This window comes from Strix uralensis, chromosome 8 (assembly GCF_047716275.1).
Source record: "Strix uralensis isolate ZFMK-TIS-50842 chromosome 8, bStrUra1, whole genome shotgun sequence".
NCBI classification, from domain to species: Eukaryota; Metazoa; Chordata; class Aves; order Strigiformes; family Strigidae; genus Strix; species Strix uralensis.
This window is the reverse complement of record NC_133979.1, coordinates 6878338-6904881: the sequence shown is the minus strand read 5'-3', so window position 1 is coordinate 6904881 and position 26544 is coordinate 6878338. Positions and strand designations below refer to the sequence as shown.

The following is a 26544-nucleotide window of genomic DNA, read 5'->3' as shown; positions in this document are numbered from 1 at the left end:
GCTTTTCCCCAGAGGACTCCTGTGGGTGGAGTCCTGTTCTCTGCTGGAAGGACATGGTGGCCTTTTGTTTAAAAGTGTTTGATATTAGTGATAGTCGCAGTATTTTAAACAGGAACACGAATTGTTAAGAAGTTATAATTGTGCAGCTTGCTCTGCCGAAAAGGTGGGACATAAGAGAAAGCTAATGCAAACAGGAGTAAGAAAGAGAAAAATCTGCTGTTTGGAAAAAGGCTTGGTACAGCCATGTTCAGGGTATGAACACTGTTTGGTGGCCCCCAGCGCCCCAGGGCGTTCACTGTCAGAGCTGCAGAAGGAGCTGTGTATCTTGAATAATTCTCTGTGTATGAATACGAAGCCCTTACCCACCCCTGCCTGTGCCTACAGGATCAGACACCGTGAAAGCCGCCAGCTTGCTTCTGAAACCTCTCCCCTGTTTTCAGAGCCCCACAGGCCCGCTCAGGGTACCTGCCTAGCTACTTGCGCGCTTAATACCCAGCACAGCCTGGGCAACCTTCCCTGCCAACGGCACGGGAGCCACCACAGCCTGCAGAAACCCTGGCTTGGCTCCCACACACTGAAACCAATCAACCTTTGCCTGATCATTAGCTAAAATCCACAACAAATCACTGTAGAAGCTGCAAGAGGGTGCAATAGCGATGCAAATCAGAATATACATGGGGGATTTTCAGCACATAAATTAAATGCATTTTTGACTAGGCACACTCGCAAGCCCCAGTACATAATATTGTGATGGATGCCATAAAAACAGCTGAAGGAGGAGAGAGAATGAGAATTACAGAATATATACCATGGTCAAGTGCTGTGAATTTAAATTCAGTCTACCAGAGACTACAGTGGGCAGCTAGTATCTGCGTTGCTACCTCCTTGCTCCCACCGTGTGCCTCCTCTGTAGTTTCAGACACTAAGTCCTTTGTGGTTTCGCGTACAGCAAGCACACAGCACAGCGGCAGTCTGGCGCAGCATCCCTTAGCTGTATTATGATTCGTAAAGTAAGAGTCTACGTCTAATTGCACAAATGCAGCAGGATCTATTACTGATGAAAAGCCTTCCTGTATTTATTTCCCATTTACAAAATTACATGAAAATAATTTAATGGTGCTGGCTCATGTTTAGGTGCCTTTGACCTGTTGCACTGAGACCTCAGCTAAACTGAGTTTTGGAATGTGATACTTTGTCTTGACTGGATTTACTGTATTTTTGGTCTTAAAAGTCACAAGCCCCTGATTTATCAGTTCCTCAAAAAGCTTACAAACTCGGCCACAACCAGTAATCCAGTAAGGGAAGAAAAGCCCTGAGGTGCACTGTACCCTGCGTTATTCTCCGCAGGTTGTCTTTAAGGGGTACAGATAGAACCAGAGCTTTGGAAAGGTACCCAAACACACATCCTCTCTTGCCCCTTACCTGTAGATTTTTCGGTAGAACAAATCACACCAATATATTCTGTTTGTTGACACCTCCACGTCCAGTGCCACGACATTCTTCAGCATGGGAATGATGCGGGAGTAGTCCCTTTTCACCAGGTCTATCTTACGGACCTCGTGGCGATTGGTGAAGATCAGGTACGGACTCTTGCCTACCACAGAAAATCAGCGCATTTGATATTTTAGCAGCTGACTCAAGGGCTGGATTCAGCTTTCATTTCTCAAACAGCAACAGAACTATCAAACACCGACAGTGCTGCTTTGTAAGGAAGCTTTACACCACACCAGAAGCAAGTGTAAAGGGCTTCCAGAGGCAGAGCTATCACACGTAGACATGGAAGACTGCAGCACCTCTGTGGTCCCTGGCTCGGTCCTTGCCTTCAATTTCACATTTCAGGTACAAAATCCAGTGAGTCGTGGCCAGGCCAAGGAAGAGACAGCCCTCTGGGCTGCCTAGAGGGAAGGGAGGCAGCCAGACCTGAGGCATGATAGAGCCACATTGAATCCAGCAAAGCCAGTACTGGTTACCAGGGAGGAATTTGAGGCCGTCCCGTACACGCAGAACACACACAGCACCTGGGCTCAGGCTGTTCACATCTCTTTTTTGTGGGGCCAGAGCCTGCAGCCTAGGTGCTGGTGATATTGCTACTGCAGTCGTGATCTCAGGCCAGAGCCTCTCCAAAAGCATAAAGTTGACCTGAAATGTCCAGAAGACAGGAGAACAGGACACATAGAAACTCAACAGCTGTTTTGCTTAGAAGCCCATAGCCAGCACCTCAGCCTCCATGGTTATTCATGGCAGGTCCCTCCCTGTAGGAGGCAGACACCCAAGAGGTGCACATCCCTGCCCTCTGCAAGCAGCAGAGCATGTGATTTCTCTGTGCTCTTAAGTGTCACTAAAATAAGCTGCAAGTCAAACAGTTAAAGCTTTAGTTTCTTCTTTGTGCACCTCCCTGTTTGAGGTAGGGACAGGATGGGAAGCTCAGAACAAGCTTTAGTAGGTTAGGCTGGTTTGTCTCCAACAGTGGCCAGTAGAAGATCCTAGTGAAAAGTGTCTTTCCACTGAGAAGGACAAGAGAGGATTGAGGAACATGATGCTGAAAGGGAAGAGCTGGGACAAGGCTCCAGCTCTGGAATACCTTGTGCTACAGGGCTCCCAGCACAGACTCTTGGGCACAGCAGAATTTTCCTACCAACAAGCAGATCAGTGTCACAGGATTTGGGTCAGGCCTAACTCCCTGCAGGTGTGAGACTAACAGACATTATGCAGGACACTATGCATACCAGACAGAACCTGGGAAGAAAGAGGCCACACACATGTGCAGGATAACATAAGAGAAGTAATTCTGTATTGCAGGTAACTCATCCTTCCCCTGGAGACCCCCTATTTCCATAAAAGAAAGCCCCAGCATGGCTAATGCTCAGTCTTGCACAATTCAACTTTCTATCCCTCTGACATTACCATTTATTTTTGCAATAAGGTCAAGCAAACTGCTGGTGTTCATGCTGGTATTTGTGTAAGAGGCTGGGAGGGTGGAGAGGTGGCTAACCTACCGTGCTTTAATTGGGATGTTTTCTTCCTTTTAATACTACTATTAAATATTACTGCTGCACTGTTTTTAATAACACCTGTCAAGAGACTTTCTTTTCTAGTTTCAACTTCAAACAGCCAACTAGTGACTGTAATCTTGCTCTGTACACTGTTAAAATATTCTGATCTGCATGATCAGTAGTTCTTGCCTGGAGATGCATCTGCTATCACTGCAGCAGTTCTGTGTTGCTCAAAATGAAATGTCTTTGCTTGCTCGCTTTGCTAGTTTCCTTTTGTTTCTGTTCCTCTAGCCTCAACCCTGCAAGCATGTTTTCTTATCAGAGTTGTGATGTTGAGCAAGCAGAGTTTAAGTCCCCATGGCACTGTCTTACCTACAGCTTTGCAGTTCTTGGACAGGGTGTCCATCTCGTATCCCTCGTAGCACTCGCATTTGTAGTCCCCCTTGTAATTAATGCAGATCTGGCTACAAGCGTCTGGATTCTCACATTCATCTATGTCTGAAAGGAGTGTTTGAAACCCATCAATAACTTGAAATCAAACCATCTGTGATGGAGCAATGCTGAAGTGAATATAATCACGTGTCTGTATGGTGAAACACAAGGGACTGCTGTTTGCATGTAAATTACCTCCACACGTTTTTTTATCCAGAAGCTTGTATCCGGGCGGGCATTCACATTCATAACCAATCTTCAAGTCTTTGCATATGTGTGAGCAGCCACCGTTGTTCATAGAGCATTCATTAATACCTGGAAGGGATATACAGATAATATATGACAAAGGAGGGCTTTTAGTTGTAAGATTGAATAAAATTAAGCGATGTCCTCAGAAATTTTCCTATATCTATCAGCTTTTGGTAGCCAGGAGCTGGGCCCACAGAGCATGTGAGTGACTTCACAGAGAGGAAGCCACCACCATATCACTTTCTTGCTCTTTATTATTCCAAACCAACACTGCAGGATCATTTGGACTGAAAGCTAGTGGCTAAATGAACAGGGAGCCCTGAGGATACAACGTATGTGAATCTCTGCATCTCATCCCATCAGAGAGCTGCTGCTTTGAGCAGGTTCTGCCACATGTGAGAAACTTCTAAGGGACCTAAAGGCTCTCTCCAGGAGACTTCTTCCCCATGCACTGGTTCATGTTGACTTTTCTGAACAGTCTCTGTGAGCTTTAATAATTCATGCTGGGGGAGTCTCATCTCCCAGGGGCCAGCTATTTTGAAATACTGTACTGGTTTCCCATCTAGCTCCAAGGAACATTCTATGTGAAAATTCCAGAAAACACCAAAGTACAGTCTGGCAGAGATGCTCCATTAGCACCGAGATACAGTCCTCCCACAAACACATCCCACACAACAGTCTCTGCTGGCAGCCTGCATCAGCCCAAGTGTGCAATTTATGAAGCAACAGCCCCCATCCTCTCCTGGGTCCTTGTCTAATCCAAGGCCACCTCTCTGATCCTTTCAAGTGCTGAAATGAAGAACAAACTAAATGGATCCTTTTAACTAGAACTGAATGAGAGGTTGAGGAAAGTGGGTCTCCTGTCAGAAATAACATTTCTTGTTGTTGTAATTAACCTACACAAGGTGAGGGGAAAGTCCTCTCCCTAAGTATGACTGCTGAACAGAAGTTGTGGGATTTCAGCGACAGTGGGCTCACTAGAACAAGCAAAACTGATTTGCTTTGATCTATAATGCAATTTAAAGGCAAATTTTTAATTTATCTTTTACTTCTTGCTTCCTTGCACACTGCAGGTGAGCAGTACAGCAGAGCCATTAAACCAGTGCTCTTCGAAGACAATAAAAACAACCACAAGCCAATTAAGTCAGTAAGACTAGGAAAATACCATGCCAGAAGGAACCCTACCTCAGCTCTGGGATGCTTTCACCTTCCTATCAAAGAGACTCACATACAGATATCAATACATTATTAATAGAACAAGTTCACTAGGCTCCAAGAAGGCGTCCACAGAGTCACCTTGTGTGTTGTCACTGTTCAATGATGTTTATTAATGGATATCACCTATTCCTACACTTGCATAGGCCTCTAGCAAACTGGGTCATAAACATGCACAACTGCTCTCTGCAAAATACTACAAAGGCTGTTTTGACTAACAAGCAAACCCTCACTCAGATGACTCCCATGGTTTCAGGGGTGCTCTGTGGAATGGATTTAGAGACTGTAAATCAAGTGCTGTTCACTTGCTGCTCTTCTCAACAGGAGCTGAGGAGAAGCCAGGCAGAGACATTAGCCTGTTCTCTTCCTGCTGGGCAGCTGCTGCCCTTTACTCAAACTTCAGCAGTGTATTCACTGCCTGCCTAAAGTAAGACAAGTGATGTTCTGTCTTCTGCCGTGCTTTTTTGGAGAATCTCAGAGGGCACTGCAGTGTCTAGCACACAGCTAGACAGACACACCAAGATGAGGAGCATGTCCTGCATCTCCTGCCTTCTGTGTGGATTACTTGTGTGTGGGCGTTACATTCACAGCAATCCACATCATTCTGCGCTCTTAAAGAAACATGTTTCCTTTGGGGGCTATTCTCTGCTCGGCTTCCTAACTCAAACGTCACTTCACTGCCAGCCTGGGACTGCATCAAGTCAGCCACGTCACCACTGTAAGGATGAGCACCAAGCCCAGCTGTGCCGTGCCACTGCCCAGTCTCTAAGACGAACTGGGCTGCCAGCTTTGCTGGGAGACCTCCACAGCCAGACAAGTTGCAACACCCACTCAGAAAGACAGGGAGATGCGGATTAGTGTGGAAGAAAGCAGGGGCATACTCAAAGCACAAGGTAAAAGCATCCTCACTAGGCATGCACACACACTTCTTGTCTGATAGAGGGGAGAGACTGACAGTTCTTCCTCAATGTGAGTTATTTAAGAGGCAGGCACTGAGCTCCGTGCTACTGGTGCTCCGTGGTATCATGGAAAGAGACGTTCTTACACTGGGGAAAAAAATGTGTTTGTGTAATGCTCCAGACCGGGGCTAGTGCCCAGTGGGAGACATGAGAGGGGCTGCCCTAGGGCGAGCAGCAGCTCTCTAGCCTGGGCTTCCTGTTCTGCTGACTCCGACAGCCCTGATGCAGACCTGGCTCTCGTGGCTTGCACATTCTCACTAGCCCAGAGCTGGCAGGACGTGGCAGAGAACAACCTGCTGTCAGTTCTAAGGGAAGCAGCAACAACATATAAAACCCAGCAATGGCTGAAGTCATCTCTCAGTGATTGGTGCCACTCTATGTGTTTTCACCTTCAAAGCGTGTTCCCACTGCTAAATTTTTATGATGTTACCATCATCTTACAATTCAAAGATAATTTAGGCAACGATGCTAAATAAACCGGTCTGTGCTGTGGAGGACACTAGTATCTGGGAAGAGGAGGAATTCCTGGTTCCTAGTCCCATGCTCAGTTCATACATCCCTCCAAGAATAAAAGCTGAGCTGAGAAGGGCACAGTTCAAACTTACAGATGATCAGACTAGGCTACTAATTATATTCATATGAAGGGTGATGAGAGAATAAAGGCAAGGAAAGAGGAGCAGAGTGAGAAATAGCATTAGCAGCTACATGTGGTTACACTCAAAGCTGTGAGCACCAGATGGAGGAGAGGGGAAGCAGTTACAACAGGAGCAACACGTAGAAGGCAAGTACTGTACCACATTCTTTCAGAGGCTCGTCAGACCAGTCCCTGCAGTCTCTATGTGAATCGCACACTTTGCCTCCGTCAATGCACTCTCCACTCTTACACTGAAACTTGCTGGGACTTTCACATGCTGACTCTGTCATGTCGGGCAAGAGAGGAAAGCAACTAAGTTAGTTGAGGCTCATGACAACAAAAAGCCTGACATAAAGCTTCAAGAGGGTGTCATTAGCAGAAATGGGATGGGATTAAGCAAATGAACATTAAGCCTGAGCATCATGCGAGAAACTTTTCAACTCATGCATTCTGCGTGGTCAGCACAATCGTCTCTCCCAGGCAACCCCACTGCCAGAACAGCTTAAAACTCTCCACAGGAAGCAGCCTGCCACGGCCCAGAGGAGCACAGGCCTCTTCCCTTTCCAATGGCCACCCAGCTCTCACAGGCTTACACCATGGAGCACGAGGAGTAGGAGCGCAGAGCTGTCTGTACCTACCTTGGACGCAGCCTGCCTCATCGCTGTTGTCAGGACAGTCGTGCACCTTGTCGCACTGCTTTGCTCCGTGGATACAGGTCCCGTCACCACACTGGAATTCATCTGGCCGGCAGGTCACCAGAGCTTTAAGACAACACATTCAAGCATTAGCCACGCAGGACTTGAATCTTCTGTGTGGTACCTTTTAGCCACATATCACTGACACTGCTGGAGTTTTGCATCCTCTGTCAGCAAATGTCACAGAGCATCGTCTGCTTCCACCAAAGCAACAGAGGCAGCAGCTGCCTCAGTCACTGTCCTCCTGTGCCCCTCTGCCATCCCAGATCACCCTCTACGTCCTTGGGAAAAGGCCCCCAATGATGGTACGAGCAGATCTACTCAAAACAGAATCAGTGCAGGCAGTGCAGTGTCTCAGGTGATACACAAGAAAGCAAGCAGGGTTCTTCAGTCTATGTGAGAGACCAGGCTGCTTTCCAACTAGGAGCAGAGTGGCACTAGGTAGGCAAAGGCAACTGCTCCTTAGCTCTCCTTCCTTCAGAAAAAATGTATTTAATCATAGAATATCAGGTTGGAAGAGATCTCAAGGATCATCTGGTCAGTCCAACTTTCTTGGCAAAAGCACTGTCTAGACCAGATGGCCCAGCACCCTGTCCAGCTGAATCTTAAAAGTGTCCGGTGTTGCGGAATCCACCACTTCCCTGGGAAGATTATTCCAGTGGCCGACTGTTTTAATGGTGAAAAATTTTCCTTGTGTCCAGTTGGAATCTCCCCAGGAATAACGTGCACCCATTACCCCTTGTCTTTTCCATGTGACTGCCTGTAAAAAGGGAGTCTCCATCTTCTTCGTAGCCACCCTTTAAATACCAAAACATGGTGACAAGGTCCCCCCTAGGCCTTCTCAAGGCTGAACAAACCCAGTTCCCTCAGCCTTTCCTCACAGGGCAGGCTTCCCAGTCCCTTGATCATCTTTGGGGCCCTCCTCTGAGCCCTCTCCAGCCTGTCCACATCTTTTTTGCATAGCAGGGACCCAAACTGAACACAGTATTCCAGGTGTAGCCTGACAAGCACTGAGTAGAGTGGGGTAATGCCTTCTTTATCTCTGCTGGTGATGCCCTTGTAGATGCAACCCAGCACCCCGCTGGCTTTCTTTGCTGCTGCAGCACACTGATCACTCACTGAGCTGTCCACCAGGACCCCCAGGTCCCTTTCCACAGAGCTGCTCTCCAGCCAGGTAGATCCCAGCCTGTGCTGCACTCCTGGATTATGTTTTCCCAGGTGCAAGACCTCACACTTGTCCTTGTTGCACTTCGTAAGGTTCTTGTTAGCCCACTCTTCCAGCCTATTCAGCTCTTCCTGCAGGGTGGCGCTCTCTTCTGAAGTGTCCACTTCCCCACTCAGCTTGGTATTATCAGCAAACTTGATCAGGGTACACTTGATCCCATCATCCAGATCACTTACAAAGATACTAAACAGCATTGGGCTCAGTATCAATCCCTGGAGGACTCCACTTGTGACAGGTTGCCAGTTTGAAAAAGATCTATTTACCATCATCCTCTGGGTGCAGCCTGTCAGCCAGTTCCCCACCCACCGCACAGACCACTTGTCTAGACCATAATGTATCCGTTTCTCTAGGAGGAGGCTGTGGGGAACTGCATCAAAAGCCTTTATTTCAAAACATGTTCAGGCTAAGGGCATGGGCAAGAGACATGTATTGACTCTCTCTGCCAAAGCCAATGTGGTCACACTAGGGATGAAGCTAGCAACACAGACATGGGCATTCGGGTTACTGAATGCCCATGAGCTAACAGACCGCTGGAAGGCAGAAGAGCTCCACTGCACTGCTGCGTGGTGTTTCTTGGGGTTACAAGCCAAAAACATCTCCACAGCGTCAGGCCAGGTTTTAAGCCTGAAGCTCATGTGTCCAGGTCAGATTATTACAGACTCAAAACAGATCTGGTCAACAGCAAAGCTGGGGAAAAAAAACCAAACAGACAGCTGCAGTGACCATACTAAAAGCAGTCATGTTTCCCTCCCCAAGGTTACACTGAGAGACCTGCTTAGCTGGGACCAGACTTGCACTGACAAAGGGTACAGGCACACACTAGCCAGCAAAGGGCAAAACAGGCTCCTCATTCCTGGGACATGTTATGCAGCTTACTTCTGAGGGGATCGTCTTACAGATGTTTTCTCAAAATCCTATTAAGGCAGCACACCCTGGAGAGCTCTTGATTCTAGCCTTTCCATCTTGCTGATTGCATCCTGGTATCCTACGACAGAAAATCACTGCCTCTGAATAGCTAGAGGAGGTCAGCGCTGATGTTATGACATGGGAGGTGAGAGCTACGTGGCAGACTTTCCTTGACAATTTGACAAACTGGTTCTAATACAAAAATTACCACTTTCAGATAACCCAGGAAGAGCCACAGACATGAAGTATAAGCCTGCATCGATACCATAAAGTATTACTTGCACAAAGGCTCAGCATTATTGGTGACTGCATCCTGTGGATCCAGATTCACGACTGCTTCACTGGACTTAGCTCTAGTGCATCCTCAGCTGACGAAGGGCACAAGAGACAGGAAAAGCCACAACTGCAGGGCTGATGGGGGAAGGGAGAAATCCTGCCTTTATAAGTACACAGTATTCACATAAGGAACGTTTGGAAATAGCACTGCTCCTTGGAGAGGAAAGCCATATGCACTGTATTCATAAAAAGCTGCAAAGCGACAAAAAAAATCCCAAGCAATAAGCGTAGTTATGGGACCAGCTGTGTCACCACATTTCAGCTAATAAACCCCAGCAAAGAAATGGGAAACCTCTGTGGGACATCTGAGACAGCAGCTCCAAACTAAGCTGTGGGAACTGCTGCTCTAAATGGAGAAAAATGAAGGAGAGGAAGAAACAAAGCTGTGGTTTGAGAGAATCACAGACCACAGATCTGGAAGTGGCACTGAGAGCTCCTGCAGGGAGGCAGAGGCACTTCTGCTTGAACCGTTCCTGCCATGTACAACCACCTGCTGGGAGAAGCCCTGACAGCAGAGAGACCACCTCCCCCCTAGGCAAACCCAACCTCTGCCAAGCTAAACCTTGGCCATTGCAAAGCTTTTCCTACTGTCTAGCCCAAAATTCCCTTGCCACAATGATTTCTTGTCTTCTCCCCCAACATGAAAAACAGTTTACCTCACCTCTTCTGAAGCAACCTCTGTATGTGGAGACAGGAATGGATGGTCCTCCATTTCTGACTATAAGGATTAACCCCCCACAAAAGTGTAATACATAATTAAAGCCAACGGGAGTCTTGTCTCTCCTGGAGCAGGAACAGGTCTCCAGTTTATCAAGTAAATCTGCATGACAACAGCTACAGATTTGGAAGGCAGCTGTTATAAAACCTACTAATTGTCCTCAATTGTAATCTTCAAAGCTCTTCTAAAAAGCACTTATCGCTCGATGCTAAGAATAGAAAGGTTTCCAATCCTAAAACAAATTAAAATGAAGGAGAATTTTGCAGAAACTGCAAAGACAGTGTTGCACAAGCACCACAAGACTGAGAGAAAAATGACAGCACAGCTCTTAGCTCGTTGCTAGAGAGACTGCAAAGCACAGATGTGGGACTGTACAACATCACTGCACAAAGTTTTCACTTCAAGAAGAAGAGACAGAAGTTTGGAAACCAGACTTGGTTTCCTGGCTCACTTCTCACTCCAGCAGAGCTATGGAAGTTTAGACCTTTGAGGAATGGCCCCTGAGCTTAACAGACATCTAAAAAGAGCAGATACAGCAATAACTCTTACTGACCACAAAGATATTAAAATGCATATACAGCATTTCTATTTTTTGGTGCATTTGTCAATAGGAGGAGAGAGAATGCTATGTTTTTAACTCGTCTGGAGAACATAAGTTTGAGGGGAGAGCGCCAGGAATTTTGCTATCCTGAAGTCGGAAGACAAACCCATCTTAGCACCGCTGGCAGACTTGACAGCAGGCTGCCATCACGGCCATTCCCAAAGCAGAGCAATATCCCCAGAAGAGGGAAGAGCTGTGCTGTTTATTTGCACAAGATGTTCAGAAAATTGCTGTGCTATTTTGGAGGATTTAAATCAGTGAAATCCCAGCAGTTTTATAGCCATCTCCTCTGTTCCGCAAATCAAATATGAAACAATTTACCGAAGCCCTGCTAAATTAACAGGCACACTCAGACACACATTCCCTTTGCAAATACTGGGCAAAAAAGCTGTATTGCTCAAATTCAGCAGATATATTCCAGATCCCAAGTCTGAGCCTGTGTTTCTTCTGTCTTCTGGGTTCCCCCCGCCCCCAAACCCCCGCAATTTGCAAAATGCATCAACCCCATTTTATAGATGGGGAGACAGAGACACAAAAGTATGAGGTCAGGTCTCAAGGGATCTGTTTTCTAGCTGTCAGTTGTAAGCATTATTTATTCTCCCTCCTGGATGCCCTGAGTTGCAAAGGACATTTTAAAATACAACCATTCCAGATTTGGAGACTAATAAATCTAACCTAATGTTCATTTTATAAATATATATACACATTTGAATATATATATGCTAGGGAAAAAAAACCCCAACCACTCAATGTTCTCACACAGCTTTCCTGAAATGACTCATTTGCTCCTATTTATTTGCTGTATCGCTGCCAAAACCTGTTCACCAATTGTCACCCTTCATTTCTGCTCTACTCGTTTATCACCCCAAGATGATTACAACAAATGACTGGTGATGGCCTCATGACATTTTTTTTTAAAGCATTAGCTCCCATCCCTCTATTTTATACAATGCAAATCCCATATGATTCCCATTTGCAAGACAAGATGCAGTGCTGATATCTGCAGTTTTAATCAAGTCAAACTGAGCGGTACTTGTGCCATCCCTGTTGCTAAGGGGATGGAGCAGTGTCATACACCTGTAACTCCCTGCGTGCCACGTGATACTGATCTCAGGAAGAGAATTTCTGGAGAAAAAAAAGTAAAAATAAAGGTCAATCGCTAAACTCTTCAGTCCAACAGATGAACAGTGATGCTGAGTTTCCAGAGCTTGCAGAGTTTGCAGACAAGCAACTGCTGCATTTAGGATGGGGAAGCAACATTAGTTTTGACTCTGACCCAGCTGACCCATCAGCTACAGGAGCATTCAGTGCCAAGCCCTCTCCTGGCCACTACCTTAGAGATTCCCCTCCCCACAGTGTAAACAGCAGCAGGCTTATGCACCTCTGTGGCACTGGGGTGACTCCTAGTCTGCTGGTGTAAAAGGCAGAACCAGGCACTCCATACAGAGGAGCACTGTGGGAGCTAAAACATGGGGCTTTGAAGCCCATTGTTTCCTGGCCCAAAGGACTGAAAGCAGCAGAAGCAGCTCACATGCTCGCTTCTCCTCGGGAGATAAGCTGCACATTGTGCTGTATTGAGACTTAATAGAAAAAAACCTCGGGGGCTAAATCTCCACTAGTCACAGATATAATTGTCTCAAGGCACTTCTGCCACATTTCCTCCTTCCTCCACTGGTTGTCAGCACTGTGCTGTGTTGTGGCGGTGTCCAGCTGTGTCCTCTACCCCAGGAAGGCTACCCTTGGTGCATCTGGAGGTGCTATGTGGTGAAGCTGCTGTGCAGCTGAGGGTTGCTATCAGAGCCCTGCTCCTTTTGGGCCTCACGTCTTGGCAGTTTGAGCTCAGCTGGATACTGCTGGTGTCTGTCAGATCAAGGAAAGAAGCTGGGGAACAGAGTGGTCTCTCTGCCACAGCAAGGTACATGGACACAGTCCCATTCCTCTCACCCAGCAGTACCAAAGTAAAATGGGGCCTGTAAAAGACTTAAAAACAATTTCTTTCAAATTGAACATCAGGGATTGAAATTTTAGAGACATTTCATTGGAAAGTGCCATCTTTAAGCTGCTCCTTTCTTTCACCACTTGGAAACAGAAGGGAGCTCACCGTTCCCTCTCCTGAGTCTAAACTCATCCATCCTACAAGGTTGCTGTCACTGCAGGGAATGCAACCTGTGGGACAGAGAGCAGTGCTGCTGCGAGTCCCCTGCACCAGATACCAGTTCTTCACCTGTGTTTGTAATGCGGGCCTAGCCACTGCCTCCTGAGTCATAGGGGATACAAGTACAGATTGTCTGCAGGAGGTCTCAGCATGAAAACAGGCACCAAACAACATAGGTTGTCCCAGCTAACAGTGCGCATCTCCACCAGACATGTTCCTGCCTGGCTTTCTTATAGTCACTTCATACTCAGATGGATGCCAAGAACCTGCTCTGTCTCCTGACTCCACTGTCCCTGTGACAATTCTGACCCTGGCAGTACTGCCTGGGTACCTGCTGCCCAAGATCTGTCAGCTCCTCTATCACCTTCTTAGAGATGTAGGAAAAGACACCCTACCTAATCCATCCCTGCTGAGAAGGGCCTTGACAGTGATGTCATCCTTGTATCCAGCAGTCAAAGCTGCTCTCTTCCTAAAAAACTTAATTGGCTTCTCCTACTCTGCTCTCACCTCTCCTTTAGAAGAGTCCTTGGCTCTTTTAAAGGCACAGCAGCTCTAGGGTTACCTGTGGCTCATCCCCCTGCTCTCCTGCAGCGTAAACAGTGGTGTCCAGGACTTACTACATCCTCCTCCCCTTGCTAAAGAAGCCACTGATTTTACAGCTGCCTGCCTCTGTCTGGGAGAGAGTCTGATCCCCCGCTCCTTGCAGGGCTCTCCCACAAAGCTGCTCTGATCTCACCAGCCTGGACTCAGTGTTGTCATGGGTATGAAAAGATGGTGCTGGCAAAAGTAGTAAATTTTCTTAGGTACCTTTGCAAAAATGTCTGGTTTCTGCAGCTGGTTGCTGCCTTCCTCCCCAGAGGTGGCCCAATGTCAGAGCTGCTAAATATATACAGCTATGTAAATATTTTATTTCAATCTTGTCATTATGAATATTTTAGCAAAACATTTTGCTCTCATTTTCTTGTCTCTCTCTCTATCTCTCCCTCCTCAGGTAAGTGACCAGCTTGAACAGTTTAGTGGCTAAAAATGGATGAAACATTCAAAATACCACGGCACACCAGCAACACCATGTTAAATGCATAAAGCCAGCTGAAAAGAAATCCATTATTTATTAGCTGTGTGCCTTTATCAATCCAAGCTCAAAGTGCATTCAAACTGGATTCTTCAGAGGTGCTGCTCTTGACTGCCTTGTTCAGTATACTCTAACTTCAGAGGCAGAAAATTAATTATTTCTTTTCTGCTGATCATATATTCCCTTTAGCATTGTGGCTTCTAACCTCCAGGCTCTGACCCCACTATGCAGCCTGAGGGCTTTGAACATTTTTCCCATTTTCCATTCTTTGTCTTTCTAGTGAAACAGATCTCTTCTGAGCCATGGTACCATCCAACAGCTCTTGCACCTCCTCTCTGAATCCTCAAGGAAAAAGCATAAAAGGAGTCTGGAATATACGTGACCTGCTGGGTTGGGCACCCAGCCACGCCATTTGGGACACAAACGCTCCTTGTCAGGCACACAGTTGCTGCACAGACATCAAAGACTTGTCTTAAAACACAGCCCACAGCAGCCTTCTGGCCCCTCTCCCCCACAAAACAGAGCCCCCAACCCTGCTCTGCCCCTGCAGACACTCACGGCAATCCTGCTCATCAGACTTGTCCTTGCAGTCTTCATCCCCGTCGCACTTCCAGTTCAGGTGGATGCATTCACCATTGCCGCACTGGAACTCGTGAGCCGCGCAGGTGTTGAGGGCCTTGGCATCGTAGCCACACTTTTCTATGGACTCGTCCGACTGATCCTCACAATCCGGCTGGTTATCGCAGACCCACAGCTCTGGGATGCACACGCTGTTGTTGCACTGGAACTCATTGGGGTTGCAGGTCAGAGGGGAGCATTTTCTTTCATCGCTGCCATCCCCGCAGTCATTGTCACCGTCACACACAAAGATGATGGAGATGCACGACTTGTTACTGCACTGGAACTCATTGGGAGAACAGGCTTGGGAATAAAAACAAACAGGTGAGCTGTGAGGTCTCCAACCTACCCCTCACCACTGTGCCAGCTTTAGGTATGTCTGAGACAGGGGGAGGGCGAGTGCAAAAAAGTATTACCTTGGCTGTCCTAACCCAAAACATTTTTCCCAATGGTAAACTACATGGCAAGGAGCAGGTGAAGACACAGTGGTCGTCTCCCCAGCTGTGCCATAGGATGCATCCTCTATGGCCCCTGGCTAGCCCTGAAGAAGAAGAGGCAGCTGGGCTGTGAGAACTGCAGGTAGGAAAAGTGGGGGGCCAGCTGCAGCGCTGCCCTGGTGTTGAGGCAAGAGCAGGCAGGCAAGCCCCGGTGGATGGGGTGACAGCACGGAAGGAGCGGGGAGACTGCAGGGTGGGCTGGAGGTGTGCTGGCACGCGCTAGTGGACTCGCACAGCGCTTTGCTTTGCTCCGCACTGACATTACCAGCTTCCTGACTTTCACAAGCACAGAATCAGGTTTCAGGATTTCACAGTGTGCCTGGTTTTGGACATATTAAGTGGGATGTGTAGGGTAAATATTTAGTGAGTCGAGCATCAATTTAGCTGCAATCTGCCAGTAAGGCCCTTTACAACACACTGAATGCCTTCCCTGAAAATCACAACTCAACATTAACATACAAATGAGGCGTTTGTCAGATAGGAAGCTGAGTGGAGTACTCTCCTCTGCAAGTCTAATGGACAGCTGAACCAGAGAAGCCTGCTCAAATTAAACTTTCAGGCACTCCAACACCGCGCAGTTCACAGTCACTTTATTTCATCAAGGTGTGGGGGAACCAAAACCCTGGAGGAAATTATCCTAAGTACTTCTAGGTAGTTATTTAAAAAAGAATTCTGCTTCTGCAGTTTCAGTCATCCACAGGAATGTTATAGCTTTGATAAATTACAAGTACAATAAATATATATAAATAAATTACAGGAAACTTTTTTCTACGATGAACTTGGAAGTCTTTTTGTGTTCAGAAGCAGAACTATTTACTGTGTATCTGCAGAGTGCCTATGATAAACCACACAGTTCAGATGGTACCGATCGCTGCAATGGCAAATGCATCTGGAAAACATCAGAATCTCTGTAGTCGTCATATCCCAGCCTTCAGCCAGCGACAGGAACACAGTGGTATTCTACTGAAATACCATGTCTGTTCTACACCTGTGAATGAAACTCTATTTATCTTGCAATTAAGAGCATGTTCATGTGTACACAGATACTTATTTACATTCTAGCCTGCAAAATTGCTTGGCTCTGTTAACCTAAGCAGCCTATAGTTTTACATCAGAGCATGACTATATATACTTCTTCCCTCCTGCCCTGTGCTCTGTCCCATTTAGTCCCAGGTTTTCCAGATGTTACTGTATCTACCAGAGCAGCAATCTGCCTAATTCAAAGAAAAAGAGGTTTGCCTTCCATGGTGTAACGCACTGGCTACAACCCAAGCTCCCTCCAACGGGGTTAAGTGTTAGAGAATCTCAGCTACACACTTCTGTGTGCCCAACTTGACACCAATAACTAAATGCAACAGACCGTAGTCACTAAAGGAGCACCTAGTGTTAGACACCAAAGTTATCTGGTCCAGGCGGGTTGTTCAGGCTCCTTCTGAGCAGAGTATTTTGGACACAGATGCCCTCAACAGGCACTCCTGCCACCTTGGGATAAGAACTGTCCCTTGGAGGGGCTAATATTTCTCCTCTCCAAACAGAGGGAACTGAGATCAGACAGCTGGTATTAGATGAATCCCTCTCATAAGGACCTGAAAGAAGAGCACAGTCTGATGGAGAAGCATCTAAAAAAAACCCTCTTGCATGGCAGAACTGAGACCATTAAAATGCTTCTGTTTTCAGCCAAATTCTGCTCTTTTTCTTCACTGAGTATACTTTTCTATACTTATCCTGTAACTAGAAATATAATAATTGATTATAACTGATCAGTACACAGCTGTATAACCTAGCAGCCTCTTCAGATGATGCATAATATGGAACTGCCAAGTAGAAATTTAAGTAACAGTTATAATCTTACCAATCTATTTAAAAAAGGAAGTGAGAAACAGGAATATTTCTAGGGCTATGTACAGTTTCTGTAACAGATCAAGTCTGAGAAGAAATTTCTGAGATTATTTTGATGAATCTCAGAAACAGATCAGTGAGCAAAATTTTGCAGAGTCCTTTGATCCCTAATTTTTGGGCAACGTTGTAATGATTTGCACACTCCCAATGTACGTTAATTTCCTTTCCCCCAACTGTAATGAGCCCATCTTTTTTCCCTTGTTGCTTTCCTGGTTCCAGCTCTACCCCTCCTCTCTGTACGCACTTCCCTTCAGAAATCTGCTGCACTGGCAAATTAGCAACTGATAAACATATGTGTGGGATACAGACAATGGAAGTTTGCACAAAAGCTCCTCCCCTGCACCTACAAATCCCTGTACAGATATAAAATTACTGATAATCACCGCCAGAAAAAGAGCAGTTCAGCTTTTGTAACCTCTCATGAGCACTTCCCCAGTGAAGCCTGTGAATTACTAGCTAGAAAAATCGCATGGTCATGATTATTTTATTTCTTTTTAAAAATTAAATTTAGTGTGATGACAGCACTAGAGACTACAAGTTCTCCCTCCACTGAAGCAGCACAGCAGTCTGGCTGTTGCTAACCCCCCCTTCCCACCACCACAGTCCTTAGGTGGGGACTAATCTCTGCAACTCACCCATGCAGCTAAAGCCAGGGGCTGTGGCACCAGCACTGACAGGGCATCGCCTGCACTGGGACAGGGCCTAGGAGGCAGACGTTGCTGGGACAACCAATAAGACTGATGGGCTGCTCCCACTGTGCCATGACAAGGAAGCCACTGGACAACCACCAGAGCTGCCACAGGGGCCACTGCAGTGCCTGCACGAGCAGCCAGTGGCAGTGCCAAATGGGAGCACATGGTCCCTCGCTACAGAAGGTTGCTCTAGGCACCTCCTGCTGAACTTGAGAAATAAAAATGCCCTCTTCTGCATTTACAGACCTAATGACCATCTTCAGACCAGCTCAAATGGGACCATTCTTTCTGGGTCACACACATCTCCAGCAGAGTCCTCTGTCTCCACGTGCAGCTGGCCACGGGAAGGCAGATAACGTCCCAATTCCTCTCACCCTTCTGTTATCCTCTCTGACAGCTAAAATCCACAGGGCATGCCAGGATAAAGCAAAGTCTGCAGCTTCCAGCCACTCAGGGACTCACTCTGGCACAAACAGGCAACAGAGGAGAAAAGCTGCTTACAATCCCTCTGTACCTAGGCAAGAGCCAGCATGCTCGTGCTCTTCAGGGTCCTGCTGCGTGGTTTGGTGCTGATTTGAAAAACATAATAAAAAGCAGCACTACAAATTATCTTACATAACCCCTTGAGAGATGAGGGTGGGGAAGTAAAGTCCCAGGGACAGTTTACTTCACATCTCTTTTTATAAATCTGTCAGAGTATCTAGGTAGTCCCATCACTACAGCATTTCACTGCCTCCAGAGCATTTCAACAGAAAATGTACGAATAGTAATTAAATGATCATTGGGGTATTTTTTCTCTGATTTGAGCAATTTGTTTGCATTCTCTGATTTTGCTACCTGTCCTATTGTAAGCTTATTCGTTCAAAACAAAGGAAACAAGTATTACCTTGCTTTCCTTAGTGCCAAAGAAACTAATGAATGTAATACTCTAAGGTGCAAAACCTACTTCAGATATGAAATGATTGCAGTAGGAATCTTGGAAATGTTTGTCGAGAAGTGTTTAACCAACAGGCTTCAAAGCAGTAAACAAGCATAATCACAAAAGCAGGTTTCTTGTAGAGTACTGTAATCTGTTAAGGTTCTTCACAGTTTTAGGAAGCAAAATATGTCATGTAAACGATAGTGTACATGTGCTTTGGCCTATAGACAATATATACCAGAGGTGTTCTGCATTAATTTCTGCCTTGGACTATATGCCAACATGTAAAGCACAACTGTCAGTTTTTGCCTCACAGCCTCCAGCTGCAGTCTTGTCACATCTCTTGAGGAGAGCGGAGCAGAAGCAGTCTTTGGATAGAGGAAGGGTTGGTTTGTTGTTTTTTTTTTTTTAAAAAAAGAGATTGCAGTTGTGGAGTTAAGTGTTTCAGTACTGGGTGGTTCTCTTTTGCCCAGAGCCAGGATTTAACCAGAGGCTTTAGTGAGTAGTCTGGCGCAGCTGGGACAATCTTAGCTCATGCACTGCACCAAAAAATAAGGTAATTCTACCACATGCTTTTTAAGTGCTTATAGAGGGAAACAGAATGCTTTAAAGATATGGGGCACTTTGAGAACTGTAATTTAAAAAAAAAAAAGTACATAACATTTCTACAATGGACATCTCTACCAAGCATGGATCCTCAAATCTGGATAAAATTTAAAATATTAAATAAACAGGACATCCATCATTAGTAGGAGCTGGGAATTATGTACAATGGTCTATAACTGCTGCCACTGCTAATCTTTAAAGGTTTTTTAGTTTTTCAGTAAGTCAGATATTTAATTCATCTCTCTTCTCCATAAAAGTCAGCTCCACTTGAAATTACACAAACAGTTTAAAGATAGATAATTATTGGTAAGATTTGTGGTAAAGTGGATAACAGCAATTACTGATGCTGAAGACAAGAAAATAAGATGAATTATTACACTGCATTTTTCTGACCCCCCCCAAGCAACTTAAAAAAAGCATGGCACAAAATTTCTTGTTTGCTTAAGCCTAATAATGCACCTGCTAAAGGCAGCAAAGGATGATTTGCACATACTAACATTTGCACTGGGGAGGGAGAGATCTGCTGTTGATTTATCACTGCTTCAACACTTGCAGGAGAGGCTGGTGGACTTCAGAAACCCTCCTAAGCTGTGAGGTTTAGGGTCTGAGCTCCACACGGCTGCACGAGTGGAATGCCTGAGCTCCATCTGCCCAGGTATCCTGAGCAAAGCGCAAACCCAGCTACCACAGCCCACATAAATTAATCTCTGAGCTGGACCATGGATAAGGAGGTCACAGAGTCCAGACAGGCTAAATTAAGTTGGAGCTCCTAGGCCAGTTATGAAAGCTGTCATCATGTTAGTTTTATTTAACCAGAATTTATTTTCTGTCTTAGTTGTATCTAAATTATTTGTTTTGTCTGCAGACAATTGGTGTGCTTACCAAACATCTGAATATTTCATACAGATCTTCGGTCAAATGTCAGTCTTTAAAGCACAGATTCATGCTTAGAACGACAAGGTTCCCACGGAAAGTTGCCCTCCAGGAAGGACAGCAAAAGAGATGGAGGTAAATGAAGATGACCTTGAAGCACATTGCTCTGAAAAAATGACAGGCCTCCCATGGAGGGAATAATGCAGCTGAATTGCAATCTCACTACTAACAGTGGTTGTTGCTATGGTGATTGTTACCGAAAAGCCCATATAGACGAAGACTGCAGAAGGAATAGTAATTCCTGATATTGTTCAAATCATTAATGTAGCTAAGGAGCCATCTCACACACTCTTGCAAATTAATATTTGCATGCACTCGCTGCCTTTGCTACACTGCTCCCCTCAAACACAAACGAGTTATTTTTCCATTCTCTGCAGCAGTATTTGCATAGTATTAGTTAATTATAATGGAGCAACGAGATGCCAAAGATCCTGCTGATAAATAATAGTTGGTTCAAAAATGTATTTACTGATTTAGAATGTATTTCCTGAGAATCATATATTCATTCAAAGTGGTTTAATTTTCTGAAAATAGAATTAATTACGACCCCACAATTTACAGAGAGAAGCAGCTTATGTACAAATGGTACGCACACTCTGAATTTCTTCCCAATCTTCAATCTTACCTATGTGCTCTAAGGTTGCTAACTCATACTTGCAGTCTCTTCAATTTTACTTCGTAACAGGAAAGTGTTAGGAAGTTTATCACAGGTTCTTTTGGTTAAATGACTGAAAGCAACCTCAAAATAAGAACAAGTGAGTCCAGTGTAGAGGGTTTTGGGGTAAAATAAAGCAGATTGGGAGGAAAAAAAAAAAGGTGGTCAAAATGTTGATACTGTGCTGCTTTTTACTAAAATCCAAGACATCCCGTGGGGATCTCAGGGGCATGAAGACATTATTATTACTCTTTTATATTCTGATTGGAATATAATCAGCTGAATCAGGCTGGAGATGTTTGGTACTAGCCAAAATTTAAATGGAAAAAAAATATGCTGGGATGTGTTTAGTGGGTTTCTTTTCTGACTTTGAAAATTGGAACCTGTATGGGACAAGCTTACTCCTATTCCCTCAGACATGACTTGCTTATTAAAATGGCAGTTTTACAAATTATACCAATTTGGCAAATCCCTCGGAAACGTCTGATAATATCCATGAAACTAACAGCTGCTCTAATATTATCACACAAAATTCTGTATTTCCGAGGAATATATAAACGTTCTTCCAGCAGCCAGAACAGAGCATTACTGACCAGGGCCTTGATCCAGTGACAGTACATGCAAAAACCACGCAATGTGTATGCCCTGGGATTCGGGACACCCTGTGGTTATGAGGACTGCCTGCACAGAACTTCCTGCATGACCAGGAGTCAATTTTTCCATTGCAGAGTTTCAATCGCAGATATTTTGCCAGGAAAAGCCTACTCCATAGATCTTACCTTCCGTTCACTGGGCAGACTTCCACTCTGTGCTCATCTGCTAATAACAGACACACAAACTGCCTTATTATACCTGCTTTCTGGTTTCTTATGTCCAGCTTAGGAGACAGACTTCAACAGAATCTTAAAAGCTACACTTTAGTCACATTGGCAAATGATAGCACAATTTGTTTCTTTCTCAGAAAATTTGCAAGCTTCGGGTTTTTTTCTGAGTGGGAAAGGCAAGGAATTCAAACTCTCGTCTGTTGGTCCACAGCTGTATCACTGGCCTGCCACCTCCTCCTTACCCACACATCCCAAGCACAGGGATAGCACTAGTTTAACTACTTGGAAAACTGAACTGTTCCACCAGAATCAATCAATTCTTACACTGCCATAACTAAGAAGGGAATCCTAGAGGTTTGTAACAATCTACAATACTTATCTTTATTGAATGCAGATAAGGAACCAAGGGAGCAGCAACTGCCACTACAAAGCTACGGGCACTGCTAATGCTTCTGCAGCTACTCTCATGTCATGAAAACTGCACAACTCAAAAGCATTTGTAGAGAAAGAAAAAAATATTCTTAATTCTTAGGTGGAATTCTTTGTTGATGAAATTGCTGCATAGGCCTATCTGTGAAAAGGAGAGCAAAGAAAAGCCACATTGGCCACCCTCAGCATACGTTTCTGAACCCATGGGCCAAACAGGTAAAGCAGAGGGAAAAACCTGCTTCAGCATGGTAATCTGGTAGCTACAGCAGCCAACGGCTCACAGGTTTTAACACAGCTGAATAATGAGGGACAAAGCAGTGCTCACATTGCAAGCAATGAGGTCACTGCTCCATAAAATCTCCACTTTCACTAATTTACTTTGCTTGATGGGAATTCTCTCTAAGAGGAGAAATTTCTTCTTACTGCAGGTTGTTTCACTATTAAATACTCATTGCATTTAGAACACGGCACGATTAACTATTCTGGAGCACAGACAAAACAAGGAAACACTGAGAGTTGTCACACCTCACCCCCCCAGTTTACCCAACTGTCTCTCACATTTCTCTAGGAACAGCGATCCAAAGTGAGTTTGAATGTAGGTTCAATAACAATTGAAAAGATGCTCTTGAAATAAAGCAGTTTGCAAGGAAACTGAAGGGAAGAGTACCTTAAAAAAAAAAAGCATTGAGGATACAATTTAGACAATTGGCAGAATTCAGTGTAAACCAGATTCAAGGTTATGAACACAAACTATATTGACCAAGTTTATAAAGACAACACGACTGTGGTGGTTTTGGGAGGGGGAGAGATTGACAGACTTTTCAGAAAACAAGCAGTCCCTAATTATTTTCAGTTATGTGATATCAGGGGACACAGCTATTATTTGACGTAAACAAGATACCCACATAATGTACTCTCAACTCCACAAAGGAATGGCAATGATTTTTAGAAAAAATGTCTTAGATTTTCTACTCAAATGGAAAATTTAAGCACTTAGTGACACGCACTGCAATTAGAAGTGTAAGGGTTGTGTGCTAACTGCACTTGCTTTAATAGCAGTGAGATTTCCATGGCATTAGGGTTTGCCCTTCAGTTTCTACAGCTTTGAAATAGAAGGCAGCGCTCTGCTGGATTTGGCCTAAAATGAAGAATCAATTGTTCAACACAAGCAATTTTAAACTTGTTGGAAAGAAGTGTACTGAGTGTATTTTATTACGGGCTAAACATTCCCAGTTATATTTTATCAAATAAACAAATTTATTTGCAAAAGATAAGCAAAGTTAATCCAACCATTATATCTTCCTCTGTATGAAAATAGTGTATTTCAGCCACGAAGATAACTTTCAAATGTTGTTTTATCCATTAACATGACTCATAAACCAGCTTTTTTTTGGTTTTGCATCAAACATTACATGGTCCTCTCCTGCGTAGGACTTTATTGAGCTCAAGCTAACTGATTTTGACTCAGTCTTCAGATCATATGCTCAGGAAGCATAACTGCTAAGCACTCGTTAATTAGCGTAACGCATATGTACCCGTGGCCACTGAAGGATGGAACTCCTACCCACGTATCTGCCACTGTAACACGATTGTTGGCACTGACAGCGACGGAAGATTTCTTTTAATAAAACTAAACAGATTCTTACTTGTTGGATGAATAGGCTCAGAATCATAGCTCCATTCTTATGAAGAAAGCCCTTCAGGGACATGAAATACAATCATGTTTGGCAATAAGAGATGCAATTTCTTGGCTGTTTCAACTCCAAGAGCTCTAACTGTTGAAAGATAGACTGCCCAGAAGATAAACATAACTATGGGCCAATTTTCACTCTTCTGACAGTACGACATGTGAGATTGGAAAGAAGAATCAGAGACAACTTCTCCAGCTAAAGTACAGGAAGAGCAGCAGAACAAAGCTTTTGTGTGTGTGCACAGGTTAACGTGCAGTCCGGAAGTACTAGGTTTTCATTTTAATTATCCACAAATCTTTGTATAAAACCAGTTCTTTCATACCATTCTTCCACAACGCTGTGAAAAATTATCATTTGGGGTGTGTAGGACTTGTATGTGTGTGAGAGCACTCTTGCATGTGGTCTTTGCATCTGTTCTTTTTTCCTAGCGTACCTTCAGGGAAATATTGTAAAAGTAACAAATTCTAAATTGTCTTGTTTTCACATTGTGTTTTTGTCTATTATGCTTTAAAGAATAAATTATTCATGGAACATACTGATACAGACAATTTATCTGTATCTGAGGGATCAGCACAGAGCAAATGTACAGAGGCCACCACCAAAGCCTGCTGTTGTGAGCAAGGCACCACTCAGTACTGGGAAACTCAATTTGCAGAATGTTACATGTATCTGTTCTTTTTTTAAACGTAAGCTCAAGAGACAGCAGCAGGGAAAACAAAGCCATTTTGCCCTAACCTTCTGCAGGTAGGGCCCCAGCACAGCTTAGGCCATGACTTTAGGGTTTAATTATTGACTTATGCAATGACTATCTTATCTCTAACTTAAGTTCATACAGTATTTCGTATTTAATTACAAAAAGCATCCAATATATTAAAAATGCAACCTTCATTTTTCCTATAACAGTGCAATTAGAGGTAACTACCAATCTCATTTTTTCTTACTGTTTTGTTCTGAAAGAACTCAGGACAAATAGATTATGGGCTGAGATTTTTCCTAAATAACAATGGGGATTTTTCTGCAATTACTACTGCTTTTGAAGGAGCTCTAATACTTTAAGCAGTGATAAAGTGGCAGCTGTACATGTTTAATTTCTGAGAGCCAGGGCATAATGCACAAGCATTAATCCCTCCAGCTGTCCAGTAATTAAACATCATGTAAAGCCCAGAGGATATAATTGCTGTGCTACCTTATCTTATTTATGAAGGACTTCCATTTGTTAAATCTATAGTCATTTCCTTTCCATTCTTGGAAATAATTGTAGATTCCTCCACCATGGCAAGTGTACTCAAGTTACAGCTACCTTCTATAGAATGCCAGGAATTTCAGGCTAGCCATGTCTCTTTTCATCACATGCTAAAATAATCATGAATAGTGACAGTAGATAAACATTTCCTTTACAGGCACGAATACAATACTATGTGCTTTAACACCATTAAAATTGGTGGGTTTCTCAGGGAGAATATATGGCAAAATCTGATTCTTTGGGTTTGATTTCCCTCTGAGCTGACTGAGGAACAGGTACATCACTGTGAACCTATCCTGTTAATGAAGGTAATGAACAGAATTTGTAGCTTTGATGAAAGCACATATTAAACAGGCTGCAAAGGAAGATAAAATTAGTGCTACGTTATCACCAAGTAAAAAGGTCTCAGTAGGATTTGTGGAGATTTGGAATAAACAGAATCAGCATAGTCGAATTCCCATAGGTAGCGCTGGAAGTGTGACTCAGATGCAAAACATAGGTACCTTTTACTGCATGAAGAAGAGAATGATGCTGAGATGACATGATGCTCCTTATTGCAACAGGACAATGATAAAAGATGATAAACTATTTAAACGTCAACAGAAAGGTCACATCATGTCAGTGTGGGTGCAGGAGCAGTGTGAAGGAAGATAGCTTTAAATCAGCTTTATAATTTCACCACTGCAGCTGGCTCATCACCACGTGGATGGGCTGGAGGGATCAGACCAGCTTTAACCTGCTTTAAATTCTGCCTGCTGCCAATGGTGCTCAAGTGACATGAGGGCTATTGAGCCAGGCACTGGAAAGAGTTGACCCTGAATGTTTTCTGCACTTGGATCTTCCAAGAAAAGGACCACTTGCTTGTAAGCACTGCTGCTTTTTTATGGAGCATCACCCATGTGCCTGCAGCTTTGTCAGGAAAGAGTAAGTGAAAAGGTCCTGCCCTGAGGATCTTATAAGTGACATATATACCATGGAAATGTGAAGGCTGTGAGCTACTATGGCAAGGATATGTGGCTTACAGCTGAGCAAGACTGTGCTTATTGTTGTTTCTCTTACTAATTTAAAAAACTTTACTCAGTTTGTTCACTTTTATTCTGGCACATCGAATCATAGGGCTGAAGATCTAGAACTAATTCTGAGGTATATTGTTGGCAATGAAAAGCTAGACCAGGGTCCAAAAGAAGATGCTCTTGGTAATGAGGCTGTCGCTGTCACAAGACTCCTGCAGGAATTCCTGGCTCTCAGCCTTGGACAACTTTATGAGACCAGTGTAAGTATGTCCATTACCTGCACAAGTTCCATGGATTACTGTCTCTGTACTATAGTTTAGCAGAATAAATCATGG

The 26544-nt window shown here is 44.4% G+C and overlaps 1 protein-coding gene across 1 annotated transcript in view; it reads right to left on the bottom strand.

Moving 5' to 3' along the window:
• Positions 1 to 26544, bottom strand: part of LRP8 (LDL receptor related protein 8) — a 192940-nt gene that overhangs the window by 13983 nt on the left and 152413 nt on the right. The window contains exons 5-10 of the mRNA XM_074876017.1: positions 14749 to 15111; positions 7121 to 7243; positions 6643 to 6765; positions 3621 to 3740; positions 3366 to 3491; positions 1423 to 1594 (exon numbers count right to left, since the gene is read on the bottom strand). Of these exons, the coding sequence (XP_074732118.1) occupies positions 1423 to 1594; positions 3366 to 3491; positions 3621 to 3740; positions 6643 to 6765; positions 7121 to 7243; positions 14749 to 15111 (1027 nt within the window). The remainder of the gene's footprint in view (positions 1 to 1422; positions 1595 to 3365; positions 3492 to 3620; positions 3741 to 6642; positions 6766 to 7120; positions 7244 to 14748; positions 15112 to 26544) is intronic.